The 23,515-nt window shown below is 31.8% G+C and overlaps 2 protein-coding genes across 10 annotated transcripts in view; one reads left to right on the forward strand and one right to left on the reverse strand.

Moving 5' to 3' along the window:
• The window catches only part of nSMase (neutral sphingomyelinase), a 41,197-nt gene extending 34,790 nt beyond the window's left edge, over positions 1 to 6,407 (forward strand). For all 5 annotated transcript variants that reach the window (XM_076455350.1, XM_076455348.1, XM_076455349.1 and 2 more), the window contains one exon: positions 1,553 to 6,407. In XM_076455350.1, coding sequence (XP_076311465.1) covers positions 1,553 to 1,944 — 392 coding nt within the window. In that variant the 3' untranslated portion in view covers positions 1,945 to 6,407. The remainder of the gene's footprint in view (positions 1 to 1,552) is intronic.
• Nadsyn (NAD synthetase) overlaps positions 1 to 23,515 on the reverse strand; it is a 71,421-nt gene that overhangs the window by 1,942 nt on the left and 45,964 nt on the right. For 3 of the 5 annotated variants that reach the window (XM_076455344.1, XM_076455343.1, XM_076455345.1), the window contains exons 16-21: positions 22,710 to 22,841; positions 19,699 to 19,768; positions 19,306 to 19,434; positions 18,245 to 18,421; positions 15,257 to 15,490; positions 14,331 to 14,977 (exon numbers count right to left, since the gene is read on the reverse strand). In XM_076455344.1, the coding sequence (XP_076311459.1) occupies positions 14,708 to 14,977; positions 15,257 to 15,490; positions 18,245 to 18,421; positions 19,306 to 19,434; positions 19,699 to 19,768; positions 22,710 to 22,841 (1,012 nt within the window). In that variant the 3' untranslated portion in view covers positions 14,331 to 14,707. Of the gene's footprint in view, positions 1 to 14,330; positions 14,978 to 15,256; positions 15,491 to 15,722; positions 15,759 to 18,244; positions 18,422 to 19,305; positions 19,435 to 19,698; positions 19,769 to 22,709; positions 22,842 to 23,515 lie in introns of those variants that run through there. The other 2 variants (XM_076455346.1, XM_076455347.1) reach the window with 2 other exon arrangements.

A 23,515-nucleotide genomic window follows, 5' to 3' on the forward strand; every position in this document is an offset into this window, starting at 1 on the left:
AAAGGAATGGCCTAGTAATAATTAAATTAGTCATTGGTTTGTTATCCTGATAAACAAAACTGGAAAATAATTATCAAAGGATATAGGTTTTAAAATACTGTAATTTTCATGTGCTTGTAGCTTTGAGTGTACAGTTACTTCTTCAGGCATCTACTCATAAGTTTTTTATCCTCTTATTTCACTTATGTGGCAAAGTCAACATGTTACAATTTATATCCAGTTTATACACTTTATCTTGCTAACCTTAATGCAGTATGAAAGAACATTTTTTTAAATTCTCATGACAAAAAGTCATAACATTCATACAGCTGTTATAGATAAAATAATGGAAGTCTGTCTTTTAAAACCTTATTGTGGGTTAGACTACAGTATATCACTTCATTTTTGGTTATGTTAGTTCTGTTCAGCTGATGCTGTCTTGATGAAATGTATGTTTAGGTTTAATTTTTCTTGATAATTGTAAATATTTATTTCATTAGCTTCTTTTTCACATGCAACTGAACGTAACAAACCTTAAGTTTCATGTCATACCAAAACCTAACTTTTACTCTTGGCAGGCTACTCTGTAATATTCTAAATTTAAAACAAAAGTTTCTTCACATTAAAAAAATAAGCTTTTAATAACTAAAGATAATCCTTTTATATATATTTATGTTGTTGCTACATATCTTTCAAAAAACGTAAAAGATTGCCCTAACTGGTGTCAGGTTATAATCCACAGCATAAAATATCAAATATTTCATTTTTAGTCAAAAACACTGTGAGACAAAAAATAAAATAACGTATAAAAGGTGATCATGGGTTATTATTAATGAATTAACTAAAGCAGAGTTTGAAATTCCATAGAAGCTTCTTCAACAAAACTTTCTTATATTTGTTTTTTAGCTCAAGCTATGTATCATCCTATCATTAGAAATGCATATTTTAAGAAGGGCAAAAAATTTCCATCCAGTAAATAGATGAGTCACTAAGGAATCAACAATTTGTAATTTTATGAAGCTAAAATATTTATCAATAAACGGTTTCAGATTTGCCGATGCAAAAATCTTCAATTTGAAACAAGATGCATTGTTCGTAATCAGTTACATTCAACAAAGAGCAATTTAAAATGTGGGTCTAATATTACAGTAAGTTACTGATGATTTTTGTGAAAGTTTTTCTTTTATGCTCTTTAATGTAATGAAATTTGTTTAATAAAGTAATCAAACTAATAATGTATTAAATCCATGTACTTAATATTATGGTATTTTGTTTATTATAATGACTTGTCAGTCTGTACATCATAACACATTGTTACCTTAGGTTCATGAATAGCTAAGCTGAAAACTGTCAGTTATGATTAAATTACAAGACTGAAGTTTATATAAATAACTTGAGAATAGCAGTTTATAAATATTGCATCATTATATAATTGTGCAGTCATTGGGAAACAAAAGATACATATGTACACTTAATAATGATTAATATACTTCATTTATTTGTACTTAGTATTTTGAATTTTTTTATTTCTGTGTCACATTTTGACTGTAACTTCTGAAATTTCCTTTTTTAGTTGAGGAGCCTGAAGTGAATAATGCTGCTCGAATTACTGTTCTAGAAGAAGCTGGCTACCTTCTTAATGCTAGTCTTGTATGTCTCAGGAAAAATTGCATCTTCTACTTCATGTTGTCTTGTTTCCTGTTATGCCTACTATTGCTCAGTACTCCATTCAACCTTCCCTATGGACTGAATGCAGTCATGATATTTTCAAGAATAGTGCTATCCATAGGTTTAGGATTTTGTCTTTGGATGTGCAGTGTGATGAATAATATGGAACAAAAGGCTCTTCTGGGTGCATGCAATAGTATACAGGTGCTCCTAGCCTCACTAAAAGAGGATCGTGGAATTGAGTTTGATACAATGGACTTGAAGAATCCAACCAAGTATCAAACTGAATCTAGCTAACTGTATACCTGTCTTAATTTTTAGGCTTACTGATTCATTAAATAAATATACTTAAATGTGATTAAAAAAGAATCAGTGCAATTTTCAGCTTGCATTCCACAATTATTCTTAATGTTAATTAAAATTAGTGTAGAAGGAATTCCGGCAGAATGTTTCAGTTTGGTAGATTTAACAGTTAATATATTGAATTTTTGGGTGGTACGTAGTATATGAATAAGTAGTGCTGATATATTTATAAATGTTAAGTATAAGTTTTAAAGACCTTGTAACTTGTGTAGGCAGTTACATGTAGAGTGTCAAGTGCTTTTGGTTCCCCAACACTTCTTCATTGTTACTTTGTTACCAGGATCTTGTATTTGACAATATTGAGCTTCTTTAATTTTTTTTATGATGTGAAAGTTGTATAACTCTGTCTTAAAAGGACAGGGTTCTATTTTCCACATTTATGCAGATGCTTTTCCTTCAAGGAAGCTTAGTTTTGTTGCTAATGCTATTCTGAAACCCTTAAAATTTGGGTGAAATAACCACTTTAAAAAAAAGCTTTTGACACTCTGATTTTATTTCATAAATGGTTATTCATAAACACTATATCAACAAAAAACAGTTCTTTCAAAAAAGTTATTACCATTATTTAGGTAATATGGACACTGTGTTTTATAGGCAAGTAAAATATATTTTTATTAACATAATGAATAATTTAGTTCATTTTCTCAGTTTCTTTTGTGGTTAACACACAAATCCTCACTGTTGAAAAGGACTTAGCATTCTGTTATTTACTGTTCATTCAGCTAAGGAATTTTCAGTGTTTGAGTTTATATAATATCAATAACAGGAACATTAATTTTTCATATGACCTTGAACGTAAGAAGTTACTCCAGCAAAGGAAATTTTGAATATTTTTATATAGAATTCACTGTTTAAAAGAAAGTATAGCACCTTACAATATATTCTAATTGGATTTATGGTTTTTACAAGTAAAAGTATTTACAAGGATAAACTAAAAAGTATTAGGTTAAAGGATTTAATTTTTGTAAATATTTTTTTAACTCCCCTTGTGAAATATGTAAAGCTGTTTTTAATAAACCACGTGCACTTCCACCGTATGTGTCACACACACGCATTACATTATTCAAAAGCCAATAAATTTAAGTGGGGACCAGTTTATTTTCAACTAACATATAACTCTTTGGTTGCAAGTTTAACAGGGATGAGATAGGGCAACTAGAAAAATTTTGAAAATTAAAAGCTATAGTGTATTTTTCTGTCTTTTTTGCAAATATATTTTAATACATGAAGCATGTGAATTTGACAGTAAATTACCCGAATTTGGTTTAGTCATTTAACAGTGATATGTGCTTTTTAGTAGTTTCATGTATCAAAACTGGGGAGAAAGTCTTTAAAGTATAGTTTATAAGTTTGCTGCATATTGTTTATAAAGCTTTTCCATGTAAATAATCTTTTAAATGAATTATTTTAGTTTTGACTTCACTGCATGTGGCTGATTCCCAGAAATAAGGGTTGAATGTGGTCCAGTTGTTAATGAATGAAACTGTGGATCTGAATTTATTTGGTTTAAGATGTATTACTGCTAAAAAGAAAAAGAAACTGTATTCTGCACTTTAGTGTAATGGCTGTGTTATAAGGGTAGCTGCCAAAACTTTCTACTTGTATACGACAAAAGTAGTCCAGGAGTTGTTAGTGGGTGGCATAGACTAACTGCATTCCTTCTAGTCTAGCATTTCAAAATTATGGGCAGATAGTGCAGATCATCCTTCAGTAATTCTGTGCAAAGTTTAACACATGAGCCCAATAAGAAATGCAATTTCCAGTTTTTTCTTCATCCATTCCCACTTTAATTTTAACCAAACTGTCAACTTTTCTACCCTTTGTTCCATCAGCTTCTCTGTAATATTTGCCATTTTTAAAATTCATTTCATATTTGAATTAAACTATGTGCAGATTTTCGAAGAATATTTTGCAAGAAAAATTAAATGAATGTCTTTTTGAAAGATTAGGAAAATGCATATTAACTGGATTCTGACTGAAAACTGGGATAGTTATATGCAGAATATCAAAACAGATAATATGTGGTTATGAAGGGTATAATTGTAAAGGCATTTGTTGAAGGAAGCTCAACTTTGAGCCATGTTTTATTTTTAAATTGTTGTTGGAACAGTACAGGTAATAAAATACTACCTCCTTAACCATTATCACTGGAATGGTGTGTGTGAGTTGTGCTCTTGAACAATACTGGACAGTATTAAAAAGTTGGAACTTTGCTAGTTAGCAAAACAATTGAATCCTTATTCAAACAAACTAGACTTTGAAATATATTACTCAGATTGCAACATTAAACCACTTTGCTTGCTAGGTTTTCTTCTATAAGGACATCTTTTATATTAATGGGAGTGACCTGTTACATAGTAGTGAGAAACTTGACATAAGTAGATACAATTGTGCAAAATTTCTTCATTTTTGGTTCTTGTTTATTGTTTTATTTGTAGATGAATAATTTTTATGGACCTTGTGTAATGGTTCTTCCTTAAAGATGGACAAAGTATGATAGAACCCTTCTAGAAACAACAATATTGGCATTTAAATGATATACTTAATTATGGTCATTATACACCTTTTATATCTAATAAAACACTATAGATAACCTAGAGGTTAATTCTTAATAAAATTTGCATATAATTGAGCTAATGTTTTCCAGCTTTAATTTTACACAACACTATCTCATACCTAACCACTATGTCATGCCATACGTTGAATTCTTCTAATGGTTGCTTCTGTCTGTATGTGTAAAAATGAGGGAGTGATCTTGGTGTTTTAAACACTTGCAAAGCACCAGATACTGAACTATATAAAAGAATACTTCAAGCTAAGAGAATAAAAACTTGGTTAAAATATATTGTTTTCATTGCATACCTTAGAGCAGGAGTTCCCAACCTTTTGCTACTCGCGACATGAAAATGTAATTGATGAAATAAAATTAATGTTATCCCAAGCTACTTCTAACAAGGCTACGACTCCCCTGCCAAGGCTTCGCGACCCACCAGTTGGGAACCCCTGCCTTAGAGTTAAAGATTGGATTTTATGCATCAAAACGTTTCAAAATTGAATTATGATTAAACTTTGTTGAGTATTTCAATTATCACTAGTTATAGTCTCAGTTAATAAGTTTAGTAGTCAAAATCAAAGCAAATAAAACTGTCATGTGTAATTTAAACTTGCAAATAGGCCATCAAGTTTAAATATTATTAAAAAGAAATTCTAACAAACTTAAGGAAGTAATTTGGAAAGGGTTAAGTTTTGTAAAATCTCCAGTAATTACATTGTATTTATATATAATAGTTAGAGAAGCCTTACTGTTTCAGGTGTGAAGTTTAAAGAAGTTACAGTTGGCAGAAACAAACAAACAAAGCCCGAGTTATACCATCAAGTTGTTAGTTAAAATCTTTACATGGTTGTTATTTGTTTAAAGCTATTCTGCATATTAACTTCATGTATGTGTGAACATCTTTTGCAGATTTTATAATGTAAGTTCTAGATAATTAAGCCAACACTGATTTCAGTTATTATTAAATATAGTAAGTTACTTAAGTTATTTTAATTAAACTGTAAAAAATGGAATATGTTTTTGTAATATATTGTTAAATATAAATATATATACACATTCTGAAATACACAGGTTGTTGAAATTAATATTCTAAATGTAATACATTAGTAGATTTTACTAAACATTTATATTTCAACAAACAGTTTTCTTTATGATAGAATTTGCTGTCATGGGTTCTAAACTAATAATGTAAACTGGTGAAGGACAATGAGGTAGGTATATATTTATAGTAAGTAATAAACTTGTTTCTATTTAAACCTAATCATGTTTTTTTTTAAATTTACACATTTGAATGGATATAAGATAATATCTAACCTTTGAAGCAACTTTTGTGTTGAAAGGAATTCATTCTTTATTGTTAAGTTTTAATACAAGTAATGCATTCAAATAATTACAACAGTATGAAGGATTTAGTATATCTTGTTTTGTCCTAAACATTGTGATGAACCAAATAAGGTTGTTTATTAGATTTCTCTGTATGCTTCCGGAATATTGATGTCAAAATGCATATTTATACTTTTAATATTTAGAAATAATTTATGGGTGTGAAATAATTTTTAAAATGATCTCACTGAATGGATATAATTGAGGTTAAAAATGCAAGTTCAATAATTCATAACTAAGGAGCTATGTGGCATCACAATGTAATAAATGTGTCATGTAGTAGTGATTCCATATTTAAACTTTTTTTTGTGTTAGTAGTACAATGTTTAAGTAGCATGTATTCAATTAAATGGAATTCTTGCTCAGTGAACATGAAGTTTGTCTTGAAAAAAATACTGAAATTTGCTTAAAACTTGGACAAAATTTCATTTGTTGACAAATAAATTGTTTCCAACATACATGGTTATTTTTGCAGTAGTTTGTCTGTCATATCTGTAGGATTATTAAGTTTTTTTCACCCACTTGGTATGAATGTAATGTCCTTAAGTTACTGGTATACTCATTTGATCCTATTTCACTAAATCAAACTCCAGTTCCTGAGAAGGAAGTTCTGAGAAACTGTTGTGTTTGAATATGCAAGTCCCATCAGTTTAGTTATATATGTAACTTGAAGTCCATTTATTTCACTCTAAATGATTAACTATTTTAAGTGCGAGAAGGGCAGTGTGTACAATCAAACATTTTTATATATTACTCTATCATAAAGTATGATAGTGGTTCATAATAGGGAATGCAAGGAATTGCACAATAATACTAATGGGAATGTTCAGGGAAAAAGCACCTTAAACAGTAAAGATGAGCTCAAACAACACAAACCTTTTTTGTTGGCTGTAGACATATAAAATAAAAATCGTGCATGATAGACTTGCAAAGAAAAGAAAAATCTACTGAAAATGGCCTGTTTTTAATGTTACTATTTTCTTGCTAGCCTGCAACAAAAACTGCTTGGTCTGTTGTATCCAAACCTTTTGTAGAATACAAAATAAGATGTCATGAGTGTTATAGGGGTATTGAAAAGTCAATTTGTTTGTGTTTTACATAAGCTAAAAACACACAATTCTTACATTTATGATATCATTACCCTTAATGGTAACTTTTAAATATCTGGTGTTCCTTTTAAAAGCTTAAGTACAGGGTGAAAAAGAAATTCAGTAATAGATGAACATTAGATGAATGTAACATTGAGATACTAAATGTTTTGTGCACTGTACAGTCAATGTATCTAGGGAACCAGTCCCTATATTATACAAGAAATGAAACTGTATCAGCTAGCTACTAGTTATGTTTATTATTATTATTGCAGTGTAATTCTACGTAACAGCACAGAGCCAAAATATAAGTTTTTAGTTTGAGAAAATAATGTCTACAGTACGTCCAGCCTTGTTTACTTACTTTTATTCATTTTACAATTTTTATTTCTAGGTTTTTAAGTTGCCAGTTTTTTACTTCTAATAACAGTTTTAGGCATCAATGCATGGGAGGTAATCATCCAAGCATTATTAAACAAGGTGGTGCCAAACAGTCAATTGGTAAGTTCAAATTGCTGTCAAGATGGAACAATATATATTGGCAGTGTGAAGGTTTGAATGTCAATATTGTTGCTGAAACTTTTTCTTTTGTTATTTTTAGGTGTTAGTTTCCCAAGGACAGGACCTTGAATGACTTCAGTGATATTTTTGCAACACATCACCTCAATCCACACCATTAATAGTTATGTTTTTCTACACCTTATTTTTCTCACAAAAGGTTCAGGTTTTTCTAACATTTTCTTTTGTACAAATAACCAATGCTTTTAGTGAGAAGTAAGATGCAGTTTAATTAATTTTGAAGTGAGAAATGTTTAGATATGTAAAGAGAACTATTTGCCAATAATATGCAAAGTCAGAGTTTGAAAAATCAGAAACAGTACAGTGATGGGGAGAAAAACCAGGTGAGATGCTAAAATAATTGTTTGGCATTTCTCTTGAACTTAGTATGTAAAAGTCACTGGATTCTACTTCTGATAAAAGGAAATAAAAAGAAATAAAAGATAAATAAACATACCTAAATAAATATTTGTTGTTGTTTTCTTGGTAGCACTATTTACTGCTTCCAACATTGCACAAAATAAAAACTGTTTATTTATGTGTGTTGCTTTACTTTTTATAACCTTGTATTCAATTTTTTTAATGCTCAGTCTTGTTTAACAACAGTCATTAAAGAGCCTTCCAGTGACACAGTGGCATGTTTGCAGACTTAGTGCTAGAAACCAGGTTTTGATAACCATGGTGGGCAGAACAAAGGCTCAGTTTTGTGAACCAAGTAATGTGAAAAACTTTTATAAAGCATCTACAGCTGAGAGTGTGGAGCATACTCATTGATATATCAAACCTTGAACTCTTCAATCTACAACTCAGCATAGTTTAGCTGTGTGCTTAACAAAATACAAATAGAAACACAATAATTGTATTTCTAACTGGTCTGATGACAAATGTTCTTGATGAAAGCCCTTTCTATATTTATGCTATTATCAAAGGATTGAACTTTTCTCAATATTTATTTCTCTCTTTTCTGAGAAGAGTGATTGTTAGTATCCGTAATCCTGGTTTACTTAGTGGTACTTTAAGATTTTTTTTCTTTGTTTTGTGATGGTTTAAGTCCAAAGGCTATGATGTGATTATTTAAGCCTCTTCCCTTCCACGACTTCTGTTTACTGTCTTTGTCAAGATTATCATCCCTTTAATGTGTCATCTTTGTTTCTAATCACTTGTCAATAATGATAGCATTTCAAATGCAGACTTTTACCTGCTCAAGGTTGTGCTTGCCTATTTAGCGACATGATGCCTTTTTTTAAATTATTTTTCAAATCCTTATTTTTATCCACCATTAGTGACAGAAGAGTTGGGCAGTGATTCCAAGGTTTTCTGGATGTATACCACTGTTGTGGAAGACCCTCTGAGCAAAGTCAAGGTTTAATATGTAAACATTAATGATACATATGTAAAACTTAAATGTCTTCCAAAAAAATATATTCATCTGTAGATTTTATAACACTAACCCGGAAGATGATTTAGGAAGGTTGAAACATTGTTCCCTCCTTATCAATAAAAGTATTAATACCCATACCAGCCATTCTGAGATGCATTGTTATTTCAAGCGGGTTTCTTGTCATCAAGAACTATTAACATGTTTGTTCTAGAAATTGGAACCATTTTCTCATCCCTCAGTATATATTTAGTTATGTATGGCATGCATGTATTGTAATAATGATAGCATGACTAAAATATTTAGTGATTAAATGTTTAAATATATAACAAGGTTTCTAAACCCAACTAATATTTTACTGAACACTTATGAATAATGTGATGTTGAAATGTGCACATGTTTGTTCTGGATGAGACTTGGTTATCTGCTTCATTTTAATATAGTTGTAGCCCAAAACATAAGCTTTAGTTTTGTATATGCACTACATGAAATAAAAATAAATAGGTACTTAAATGTCTGTGCAAAAGCACAATTATTTCTTTGTTCAAATTGTGTAGGTTATCAACTGGTGTTCAAAGTGATATTTTGAGTTTGAAAAAAAAAAAAGTGGCTCCTATTACTATTTCATGTCATTTTTGATCTTACCCATTAAGTTGTTTATAGACCACAAAGAAAATAATAAGTATTTATATTAAGCTAGCCTATTACCCATGGCACCAGTGCTCACTTGGAGTGCCAGCAAATAGGAGGGATGACAGTGCACAGTGGCCATGAGTGATTTGTAGCCTTGTGTAGTAATCTCTGTTTATTTTTTTTTTCCAAAGAGAGAAACATGCTAAATACTCTGTAAATGTTGAATCTGTGTGTGACCTCTTCACCTTTGTTTTGCTCCACTATGTGCAGCAAATTCAGCTGTACAGTTTGTTTCTGTACATTTGATTGGAGAAAAATAAAGGATAGGAAATGCACACAAAATAGGAAAATTGTGACCCCTGTTGTGAATCCACATGCATGCAGTATAAAAATTTTGCATAGTTTGAGGTACACATTACGTAATAAAGTTTTTCCAGTATCGTATACAAGTTTAATTATTATGTGATAAATAGTATTCCAAACGAATTTACTGTTATAATACACTTTAATTAGTAACATTGCAAATAGTCCACAACCAAGTACAAATTGCAGTGACAAACCTCAAATTTTTTAAGTTTAAACAAAAAGTAGTATATTCTACATAATTTGTTCTTTTATCAAACGTGTTGCTCACTGTATAAATACACTAGCTGTATGATGGAAGTTTCATTAAAGTTATAAACACAGCTGATATTACATAGCCTTCAAAATGTTATAGCTATAAGGAAATTTAACTAGAAGTTTACCTTTACTAAACTGTTAAACATCTTTCCTATACTTACATTGTAAGATAAAATGTGACCATGTGATAGTTTGGATGAAAAACATTTAAGTCAATCAAACAGTAACTTAAAAATCCTAATAATAAATGGTAAGGAATGTGATAGCACACAAATTATAATAGGAATGTAATTTGTGATTAACAAAGCAAAAGGTAGAACTAGATATTGTTTAGATCAAGATTTAAACTTAATATGTAATAGCAGATATTACTTGGTTTCATTTAACCATATCATGACAGGTGAGAACCTTTCAGGTATTTAGTATTTCTCAAATTTGATATGTATACCTTTTATTTAACAATACTTTGATTGGGCCTGGTGGTTAAGGTAATCAAATCTCCATCACACTAAACATGCTCGTCCTTTCAGCTGTGGGAATGTTATAATGTAATGGCCAATCCCACTATTCATTGGTAAAAAAGTATCTCAAGAGTTGGCAGTGGGTGGTGATGACTAGCTGCCTTCCCTCTAGTCTCACAATGCTAAATTAGGGACAGCTAACCCAAATAGCCCTCGTGTAGCATATGCGAATTTCAAAATCAAAACAAACGGTACTTTGGAATTGATATTTTATCATGTGGAATACACAATATACCTGCATATTGTTTTTAGAATTATCCTGCCCATCTTTTATTTGCTAAGAAACTGTCATCCCTTGAGGATACAACTAATGAAGTTTTATTCGTTTTATGTGTGAACATTTATTATTGCAGGCAGCTGTAAAAGAAGTGGGACCAACTATGAAAATAGCTACAGCAACTGGACTGAGCAAAATTATAAACTATTTCTGTTAAAAAGAATACAATTACAAGAGAAACTGATTAGGACTGCAGTGGAATTAATCACAGGTTGGAGAAGCTGTTTATAGTTTCTCAAATCTATATTCTGTTTTTGGAAATGATTATGTAAAATTATGACAATCTTCTGTAGCAAGAGCAGCAACTAAAATCCTTATGTATTGAATATTATTGTTAAATTTATGGTATTCATGCAGAGCACATAAATAATGTATAATTTATTATACATACAGTAAACTCTCATTGTTTCGAAGTCGCTAGAACCGAATATATCACTTGTATCGAAGTTGTTGACTGGTCCGGCCAACTGTCCATATAAATAGATAGTAACAAAAGCCCCTTGAACCGAACTGCATGTATCGAAGTGTCGGCTTGTAACGATGTATAATTATAGTCCCTAGGGTGTGAAAAGCATCAATATTACATCCTTTGTATCGAACCAGGTATGAAGATATTTATTTTTCTCTTCTTCCCTAAATTAATTGTCACCGCTGCCGACGCACGCCACACCGCTAGCAAGTGCAATTAGTCAGTCTCCCACAAGAACAATGTGTGGTGCCACCATCAAAATCTTACACTTGAGAAATAGCGGACTGCAGCTGGGGTAGTATATTAGCCTAGCAATGTTTTTACAACAATTATGGTCAATACACTTTAAACCCCTGCCCGCCCCAACTCACCCGCCCTCCCAGCAAAAATTAGCTTAAATATAAAATTTTCAGATTATGGCTTGAGTAGATTATGCCTAGGCAGCCTGCATGCTGTGGCCTATAAAAGGCTAATCACAGTCAAATTAAACAGATCATTAATCATTGATCATGGCGAAGCGCAAGCTTGTATCGATAGAAACTAAAATTGCAGCAATAGAAGAAGTTGAAAAAGTTAAAACAAAACAGAAATAGCAAAAGCATTTGATGTGCCTCTGAACACTTTGTCAACATGGTTGAAAAATAAAGAGGCCATATTGTCTTCTCGAGACAACTTTTGTCCCAATAGAAAACACATGCGAACTGCAAAACATTCTGACCTAGAAGCGGCATTGCTTCTGTGGTTCAAAAATGCTAGATCAGAGAATGTTCCTATCTCTGGGCCTGTTATGCAAGCAAAGGCAAAAAAACTTGCTGATCAAATGGGAATCACTGACTTTTGCATGAGTGATGGGTGGTTAACCCGATTCAAAAAAAGACACAACATTCAATTTCGTAAGATCTGTGATGAGTCTGGTAGTGTAGAACCAGAGCAAACAAACCAGTAGACATCAACAACACTGCCACGCCTGCTAGAAAACTACAGCCCACGGGATGTCTTCAACGCAGATGAGTCTGGCTTATTCTTTAAACTTCTGCCAGACAAGTCTCTTGTTATCAAGGGAGACTCCTGTCACGGCGGGAAGCGAGCGAAGGAGCGGCTGTCTGTTTTGGAATGCGCCAATATGGACGGCACCGAAAAGCTTCCTTTACTTGTCATAGGTGAGTGTCAAAAGCAGGTAAAAATATTTTCCTGTGTTTTCTATAGATGTTGTTATTTTATGATTTTCTTCAGATTATTGACATGTAAATGTTTCATTTTTAATTTCAGGACATTAACCATGTACATTTTCTTTCTTTTTTTTTAGGAAAGGCAGCAAAACCGCGTTGCTTCAAAGACGTCAAAACCCTGCCAACACCATACAAAGCCAACAAGCGAGCTTGGATGACATCACATCTATTCACCGAGTGGCTGAGAGAACTTGACCGAAAGTGTGTGCTGCAGCAAAGAAAGGTCCTTATGATAATTGGCAACTGCCCCACCCACTCCAACCCCACTGAACTTAAGGCCATCAAGCTGGTGTTCCTGCCTTCCAATACCACAAGCAAGACACAGCCCATGGACCAAGGCATCATCGCCAATCTAAAACATCATTACCGCACCCTCCTGCTACAGCATCTTATTGATTCAATAGACAATAAAAGTGTTTTCACTGTGACTGTGCTTGAAGCCATGCGACTGCTACGCTCTGCCTGGTCATTGGTAAAGCAATCAGACATAGCCAATTGCTTCAGAACTTGTGGCTTCTCCTCTCCAGAGCCCGCAGAAAACAGTGAGGACCCCGAGGATGACATACCATTGGCCCAGCTCTTGACACGGCTGAATGACAATGGGTTTACGGTGGATGGCACAGCAGAGGACTACGAGACTGCTGATAATGATCTGATCACTAGCGCGCCCCTGACAGACAGTGATATTGTGGCCATGGTGCAAAATAAACAGACACCAGAAAATGACAGTGAAAGTGAAGATGACAACAATGAGGAACCCCCCCATCCCAACACATTCTGCAGCTTCAGAGATATCTTGAACACCAGGCTAACGCAGGACAGTTTATCTCTCAATTAAACATGATGGAGCATTTTGTGACCAAGTGCCAGAGGGACAGCATTGTGCAATATTTCAAGTGACTCCAGTTAGACGTTCTTGCTGGTGTTTGTATCCTGTACATTATAATTGCATATGTCTATATTATGAATGTTATTTTTTTTTTTGACAAGTGCTGTTAATTGTCCTTTTGAATTTCATTAAATGTGTTTTAAGTGTTTACACACGTGTGACTTCTGAGTCTTTAATCCAATTACCGGTACTGCAACAGCCGTCAGTTATAGGGCCTACCATTACCAGACTTGGCTAGTGAATGAAAAAAAAATCCTTTTCAACGAACAATTCTCTTTGGTCCCTACAACTTTGTTACAACAAGAGTTTACTGTACTTAGATTTTTGACCTGACAAGTTTGAAAGTGGAGGTTTTCCATCAATAAATCTGCTTATGTAGTGCTTTCTATGATTTATAATAATGAATAGTGACTAGAGAAGAAAGATGACTGAATATATGAAATGGAATGTTAATGTTTTTTCTTAATGTTGTAATATAAATTATACTAAAATTTTTTAAGCCAAGTTTGGTTAAGTATTTCCACTGCAAGACTAAAAAAATCCATTAATATTAATGATGTCCCATCCAACTTTGGAATTGGTTAGATTCTAAAATGTTTAACTGCAGATATGAGTGAAATATTATGTTGATTATAAACCACAAATTGACCACATTTTTTTTTTACATTAAAATGTATTCATGTAACTCTGTTGTTTGAGAATAAGTAAATTTCCATACACTTCAAAAAAGTTACCTGCTATTTCTGATCACTAACAGGGAAATACAAATTTATCTACCTCACTCACTATTTCTATAATAGCATTATTAAAGTCATGTTTTTAAATGTACATTTTTACTAAGGTGCAAGGTTGAAATGAACTAGTATTAAAGTAATGCATAGGTATAAAAATGTGATTTACTATGATGAAAAACTAAAATGTCACTGGAAATGTATTTTCAAACACAAGGATAAAGAAGGTAGTTGTTAGAAAAGAAATTCAATCTTGACTTGCAGACTAGGTGAACCTAAGATTCTTATTTCAACAACAACGTAATATAAACAGGTGGTTCTTAAGTTAAAACTGTGTTTTACTAGTTTACAAGTGGCAATATAACGTTATTTACACATACAGATTTTTTTGTTAATGTGCCCTGAAAGTGACAAAGACAAATTCAGAGTTGGTTCCAATGACAAAACTGTCCATTTTCGTTTCAACAACTTTGCCAAGAGAAGTGGATTTCTACACATGTTTTCAGCTGATCCATTATTATCACACAGTTCTTTTGAAATTACCTTCTGAGTGACTACATTTGCAGCAAGTAGTGTGTTTCTTAGTTTGGTTTCAGTTAAGGTGACATTTTCTGATAGCATTTCTGAGTCATTCATCTGAAAAGAATGCTGTATACTGTTACACATTTGTGATGGATGTTTTTAAAGATTGCTAAATAACTTTTATCCAGCTCTTGAACATACTTAAATAAACAAACAAATTTCTTGCTTTTATAGTACAGTTGACTAATCTACATTGTTTAATTTTTTTTCCCCTCCGAAGATTGAAATACTTATGGAGTGATAATATAAACAGTTTATTTAAACTCAAACAACTGTACAACTATTATAGTAGGTAAATAAAGTATAATATAACTATATTTTATGGTAACTCACTCTTTTATTAAGATGTTCCCTGCATTTAAAAAGACCTGGACCATCTGACACATAAACTCCTGTCCATTTCTCCCCAGTGGTGTTCTCGCAAGGAGCCGACTGATTGTGCATCCTACTCAAGTTACCTGAACCTTTATTGTTGATGTTTAGATTCTTTTCTGCCATGATCGAAGATGAAGAAATTAAAGTCTTGCCAACCTGTTCTGCACCTTTCATGAGTTTCAGCAGTTTCACCTTGGTACAAAAAAACAACAAAGATTAAGTTCCTCAATTACAAGGAACTAGTGCTAGCATCTATTTATGTAACAATAATTTTTTATATTCTCACTCCCACTTTTTTTTGTTACAGCTTTCACTGGCAATTATGATTAACATCTACAGAAGCATTACATAAGAAGTGTCTTTATTAATGGCATTTGTATGACTTGATATTGCCCAAATCTATTTTATTTTAGTACAACTGAAATACATACTGTATCTACTAACCATCCTTGTTCCTAGGCTGAAAAAAAGACAAAGTCACAGATAAGTTATATTTACTAGCAATGTAGAAGGTAAAAATCTTTCACATGGAGATTACAAGAAAAAACTATCTTTACTTTCTAGATAAATATGAAAAAATATATTTTTATTTTATATTTCTCTGGAGTGTAAATGTAGTTTTTAACTTTCACACAAATAGGCTAAGTCTTAGATTTCACTTTATTGTAACTTGTTATTCCAGAAATAAGAAAATTTAAATTTTCAATTAGTTGTGTTATGGACACTACTGTCTTGTAAAATCTGATATATTTACATTTCAACTCTTTCAAAAATACTCTTTTTGAATGGAGCCCCTAAAATATTAGAATCAACAGTCTACAATTCTTACAATATTTTGTATGTTTTAATAATATGATATTCTGCACAAATACTAGAATGTAGTGGAAGTCTGACTGTAAATACCATTACTTCATCTAATGTTTTTATCTTTTCAATTTACTGATGGCTTTATCGCTTAATTATATACTCTTCAAAAAAAGAAACGCAAAAGGCAAAATTTGAGACAAATTGTTAACAAGTTTATTCCGGGTAGTTCTGTATGACATGTGTGAAACTTTGCACATTCGCTGCTGAACATCCAAAGTCTGCAAAGGCGAAGTCCACACTCACTAAGTGAAGTTTAACGTCACTCAACGTCAATAACGAGTATGCCCCCGTGAGCATCAATAACTGCTTGGCATCTCCTGCCCATGGAAGCGATGAGATGACAAATCACATCCTGTGGAATGGCTGTCCACTCAGCCTGCAAAGCTGCTGCAAGTCGAGGTTGTTGCCGTTGCAGATGTCGGTCCAACTCGCCCCAAAGATGTTCAATGGGGTTTAAATCTGGTGATCTGGAGGGCCGGGGAAGAACGTTGATGTTGTGGTGTCTCAAGAAGACAGTGGTGAGTCGGGCTGTGTGAGGACGGGCATTGTCATGTTGAAAACGTCGTTGACGTTCACCATGATGGGTTGTACATGGGGCCTAAGAATCTCGTAGACAGTTGCGTACAGTCTGATTGGAAATCCTACACAGCCCTGGTATGGTTGAGGCAGTAGACGTCGCATTGGTGGTCCTATCCCGAAGGTGACATAACCGGATGTAGCGATCTTGTGCGGGCATGGTCACACGAGGTCTGCCAGATCGTGGACGGTCACTAGTTGATCCATGTTGTTGGTGACGATTCCATAGTCATGTGATGGTGCTTGGGTGGACATTCACAGCTCTGGCAACATCTGATCGAGATTCGCCTGCTTCCAAGTGACCAATGGCGTTGTTGCGTTGTGCTTCAGTCAGTCTTGGCGTAACTGTATTGCGTGTCGGTGGCTTAACACTGAGCTATGGAAACTGAGAACCCGTCACTTTTATAGGGATTTTTCACATGTTGCACTTGCAGAACATGCAGATCTTTCAAACAAATTTATTGGACACGCATGCGTTTTAGCAAAAAATCCGATGTTTTCCTCCGTTTTCAAAGTGCACAACTTTTATTGTCATTTTGGTCTGACAATCAGTGCCTTAACACGTGTAACATCACACAGTCTGAGCTTGTAACGTTATTACATATATTTCTATTTAAAATATAAAAATATCCCTTTTGCGTTTCTTTTTTTTGAAGAGTATATACACATTAATCTTTTTCATTCAAGAAAAGATTACTTTCACTCAGAAGTGAAATAATATAAGTGTATAATATACACTCAGAAGTGTATAATAATATAACTCTATTGTAATTATAAAACTAGTTATCTTCCAATATTTCCATTAACACTTAACCAACAAAATTAATTAAATATTTTTGTCACAGCTAATCAGATCTATAGCTTCAAACTTTTTCCTAATGAAAAAGCAAGAAAGGTAAGATTCCATATTATTCACCTAGAAATGCTAATGACCCCAGATCCTGCATCACTGTTGTTCATTTATTTATGGTAGTATTGCTGTTAACAAACATGGTTCTTAAAGAAAGTTAAGATTTAAACTTTTGTTGTTGCTCTTTTTCCAAAACTAAACTATGCTGAGTTGTAGATTGAAGAGTCCAAGGTTTGATATATCAATGAGTATGCTCCATACTCTCAGCTGTAGATGCATTATAAAAGTTTTTCACATTACTTGGTTCACAAAACTGAGCCTTTGTTATAGCAAGAGCTGGCTGTTTGCTCTATCTGGTCACTAATCCAAAAATAGGTAAAGCTGCATCTAACCTGCCTTTATTCCATATGCATATAAGGTGCCATTCATATTAAAAAATAACAAAACTGAATCAAAACAATGAATAACACCACAAATAAAACAGCTTATTAACAAAAGTACAAATGTAATATGCTCTTGATGTAAAACTACCATGTTAAAAGATGAGCTCTTGAAGCACATATTTATCTACTTGTCACAATAAATACAATTACTGATGGAATAGGAAATAGTTAAAAATGGAAATGTTTTAACAAAAACTACAGTTAATTTACCTGAACATCTATAGCATCAAACTGCCATTTCCATTTGGCATTGTAAAGAAACTGACGGTGGTCAAAACGATTATCATCAGGGCTGTAGCTTTCAGCATGGTACGATGGAGTTAAAACAGTCATTTTATGACGATTAATGGCATAATGACGGAAGAAAAACTTGACTTTCTCTGCAACCTTTCACAAAGATATTTTACCCATCATTAAAGAAAATATTTAAATAGCTGTAACATAAATTGGTGAAGGAACTACAACATTTCTATTTTGAATAGTTTATAACCATGAATATCTAAAAAACAAATTATGTATTTGTTGATCATAATTTAAAATAAGTAATATTTAAATGCATTTTTAAAATGGGTGAAAAATTTTCAGAAAAAGCAATTCCACTCCATCATTAAAATAAAGAAATGTAATGTGATGCCAGATCACTGAAAAACTTCCCACAATTTTTAGATAGATATTATAGTAATTTTTCCTACACAATTCATGTGGTGACACATTATACTTTTTGTTTGTTTATTAGGATTTAAAGAAAGCCTAAGAATGATGTTTTTACAGATAGAAATATTCCTCGTTGGAAGCACAAAGATTAGTTTTCCAATTTGCAATAAAAAAAAAAAAGAACATGATGTCATATGTGATTGCATTGATATACTAATAGCACTACACATTTATGACTGACGAGATTCTATTTGTAAGTTAAAAAAGTAACATTCATAAAATTTGGACATTATGAATATCTTTTAGGTATATATTAACAAGTTGGCAGTAAAATGTGCATACTCAGTCATATGAAAGATTGTGACCGGACTTGCAGATTTAAAATGCCATTATTTTTTTTAAACTTCCATCATATCTTCTGAACAACCACACAACAGTTCTGGAAGATTTACCACCATTAATATCAAATTCAAACCTCAAATTCACATGTAGTAATTTTGTTTTTTATTATAGTGTTATCTAGTATTATATCACACTTCATGAATTATTTAGTCCACAATCAAACAGTGTAAGAAAAATCACAATAACAATACATATGGCAAAATTAGCTCTGTTACCTCAGCTGGTGTAAGTTTGTCCTTCCATAAATGAATCAGTTTACAAAACATAGAATATGGTCCACAACCATTCTGCTTCCTCAAACGTCCATACATGCTTAGTTCAGCATATGTCATCCCCATGTCTTCCTAGAATTACAAAAACAAACTAAGACACTGCACATTTTTATGATGTATTTTAATGTGATGATCTACCTTACTTTGAAACATATAAATTAAAGGTGAATAAATGTATCACAGAATTTCCATTTACAGATATACTGCTGGACTGTTTTCTTTTTCTATGTATCAACAGAAACATTTTGTGAAGTTAAAAAGTCAATAAACTTAAAACTTGAAGCACATATTAACTTGTAAATTATTATATTATACCAAGCTAGGATTCTGACAAACCTCATCTGTTTGTGCCAGTTTTCCTTTTGACAGAGGTTCTAGTTCTGCTGTAGGAGGAGCCTCGAGAATACTGAAACATGTAAAAAAATAGGGTAAAACAAACCAAATTTGCTCAATCTAAGTGTAGGCAAATAAATGCTGCTGAATTTAGGATATATATGGTATGATGCATAACACTACTTTTTATTTATTTAGGTTTGCTTTAACAGAAACCAAACCAGACAATTCTGTTGTTGTTTAGGATCTGTTGAAACACTAAAATTTATTTTATCAGAAATCTAAAAACATGATTAAAGTTTACACTTTCAAGTAAATTTAGAAAATTAAAAAAAAAAGTTACAACAGAGAATATCTATCTAACCCAACTGTTAGGCAATGAAAAAACCCATCATCATTTGAGTTGAACATGCCTGTTCATATGGATATGACAGGTTGCAATATATATATCACTGAAAGTTAAACTGTTCAGAAATTAATGTGTGCTGCAGACACATAACAGCCAAGTATCTGATCGATCAAAAGTTCTGACCAGATGAAACGCTTAAATGATCTACAACAAATTGATACAACTCTGGTTCAGTTATATATCACTTTTCTTGCTTCTCCATGTACTTAATTCACACATGCTTTCATTGAGACATAAAAAAGTAAAGAGTAAATACTATGAATGTAAGCTCTGAAACCTTAAAATTTAGTATTTGTTCTTTGGGGATCCTGCCCTTCTTTTAGATATAAAATTATCATCTTTGAAAGTATGTGAAACTTCTTGTTTCTGTTTATTACACGTATAACAGTGGTGTAATTATGACAGCTATCAGCTAAATATAGCATTTTGTTGTTGTTTTGTTATCTATTGTGTGATGATGCAATTAAACTGTCCAAGGGTGTAAAAAATAAAACAAAAATGTGCAAGTTTATTTCTTTCGTAAAATGCTAACCGTGTAAATGTATGTAACATTTAATCTTTCAGCTATGACATTAGTACAAGTATAGTATGATGCATTAAAAACAGCATCTTCAATGTCTCATCATGTTGAATGGGGGTTTGAGAACATTCTGAAGATAGTCAGTGTCCACTCTCTTCTGAAAGAATTAACATGGAGAGAACAATGCACTTTAACCTTATGATTACAAACATTCCTGTAATGCACGTCATAAAATTTTACTTTGCTACATTAAAAATCTAACTCAGCAATCTTACTCTGAACATATATCGATTAAAATTAGCATTAAAATTTACATTACAGTTTTAATTATTTTATTTCAAAAGAACCTTGAAGAAAAATTCTTAAACTTCAGAAACTTCACAAATTTTTAACTTTTGGACTTTGTAACTTCAAAACAATTATACTAAACCTTAGAGGAAAAAAGAAATACATTTCTTGGAATTTTTGACAGATGCCATGCCTACTTTCTACACGTAGAGATGCAATTTCTCAGCCAGTTATGCTTGGTTTTCAACCAATAGAAAGACCACATTTTAAAATATCAAATATTATCTCCTAACACTTAGTTTAAAACTGTCACAAATAATTCTACAAGGAATTCATCAAATGATCTTAGCATTGTTGTTGCTTTTATCCTAGCTAGCTCTTCAGCATTGTTTTGCAACTATACATAGGTTAGTTGCATAAACATTTACATTTTCTTTATGTTTTAGTTTTATATTTTATTTATTTATGTCTCAGTTATACTTTAAAATGCATATTAGATAGGTTTAAACATTTTTTTAAAATATCATCCAAACTGCCTCAATTTATCCAGCTCAGTTTATTAGTAGGCAAATGTTTCAATGTTCTGATGAAGGCTAGAGTGTTGCTGCCTAAAATATCCTGACAATGCTTGTTGATGTGTGTTACAATAAATTCAAATGGAAAATAAAATATCAAAAATGAACTATATGTGTGAAAGTAAAAACTTACAATTAAGAATATAACAGAAAGAATATTTTCAAGATGATAACATCCAAAACATTCAGAGGTTCAAGTTCAAATGACTAAATTACAAAAATAACATATATTTATTTAAAGTAATTAATTAAAACAATATGATGTAACATGTCTCATTTCAAAATAAGGTAAATATCCCCCAATTTTATACCCATGAAAACCAACTTCTTCAACTTCAATTTTATATAGTATATTTAAAATAAATTTCATTATATATGGAAAGTGGCTTTTAATCACTTTAAACTTTAAAGACTTAGGTAGCTGTATCTAAGCAAGCAGAGGGTTCAATGAAAGTTAGTTAGCATCATTATAATAGAGTTATATCACAAGACCACTTTTAACAAATTCCTGTTGAAGTAGCCAGAATAATGCAAGTAAATTGGCCAAAACAACCCCATAAACAAATAAACCATCTGATCAAATGAAAAGAAACAGATTTCCAGTAACAAAATGAAGACAATCGATTCAAATAATTTAAAATGTATTTCTTCTGGTAAAACAAATGCAACACATTTGTACAGAAAAAAAATATCAGTGTTACAATTGGGAAATTTCATTGGCTAAACCTCTTAATTAGTCAAGAGGCTAGTATCTCACTGGCTGATTATAAATCTAATTACATGTTTCATTATCAAAAATTTATGATGAAAATAATGAAGGTGTAACCAATAATCCAGCAGTTAATAAAGAATAGTTTTGTCATTTGTAGACTTCAATTTTCTTCTTGAACAATGGTTTACAACTACAGTAGTCCTCATGCAAGACAAAAATTCACACTAAAGTCTTAACTTATGCTTCTTCAAATGTACATTAAACAACGTTCAAAGTTACCTTAATTGATAAAAAACATTTGTTCAGTATATGAAAAGAAGTGAACAAAAATAAGTTAGTAGATACAGATTATTGGAAACTTTTTGTTTCTTATTATTATATTTAAAAATTTCATATAAATACAAATTGATAAATTTTGTAGGTTATTTATCTCATTAAACAAAGTGTAATTTCAAAACTGAAATATAACAAATTAAGGAATAATTTGAAAAAAATCAAAAAATCACTCACTCATTAACTGCTGGTAGCTTAAACTTTTCTTTAGCAAAATTCAAAAACCTCTTCAAATCTGTTTTACTTATACCACCAATTGGATTTATATCTGCACTGGAGCAGTCATACTTTGTCATATAGCCTCGCAACCTGTAGAAATATTAGAGGGGTTTGTTAGCCAGTTGTGGCAGTTCCATCTAGAGACAGAACATGTAATGGAAAAGTTATCAAATTACTAGCCAAAGTATAGAAGAACTTAGTGGATATGAATATATATTAAAAAATATTCTCCATATGTAAGAACAATTACAACATTAATATAATGAATATATATTAAAAAATATTCTCCATATGTAAGAACAGTTACAACATTAATAGCCACTATGATAGAGCACTTAATGCATATAAATAAAATAAAAAAACAAAAGAAAACATTTTCCACATGTAAACATTGTTATTAGATTACTAGCTACTTGTTGCAGGCCCTTAATGAATATAAACAGATATATATAAACACAAAATTTTCTATATGTAAAAACAGATATTAATTGTGCAACAGATTTACCACATTTATTATACCTATGCTTGTTTCTATAGTTTTCTTTTTGCATGTGGTGTATATTGTTAACTGTGTATTGTGCAAGTTCTGCCTATTCTCAAAACTTGTAGAGAAATCTTCAAAGGAAGAAGCAACAATATTTGTTTACAAAAACACATTAGATTTTTGTTGCCAAGTGAACTTTGCTGAAGGTTCTAGATTCACATTACTTGTATAAAAACAATGCACCAAAGGAAAAATATTACTGGACAACTACAGTCAATAA

The sequence above is a fragment of the Tachypleus tridentatus genome, chromosome 9, assembly GCF_004210375.1.
Source record: "Tachypleus tridentatus isolate NWPU-2018 chromosome 9, ASM421037v1, whole genome shotgun sequence".
In the NCBI taxonomy this organism is placed as follows: Eukaryota; Metazoa; Arthropoda; class Merostomata; order Xiphosura; family Limulidae; genus Tachypleus; species Tachypleus tridentatus.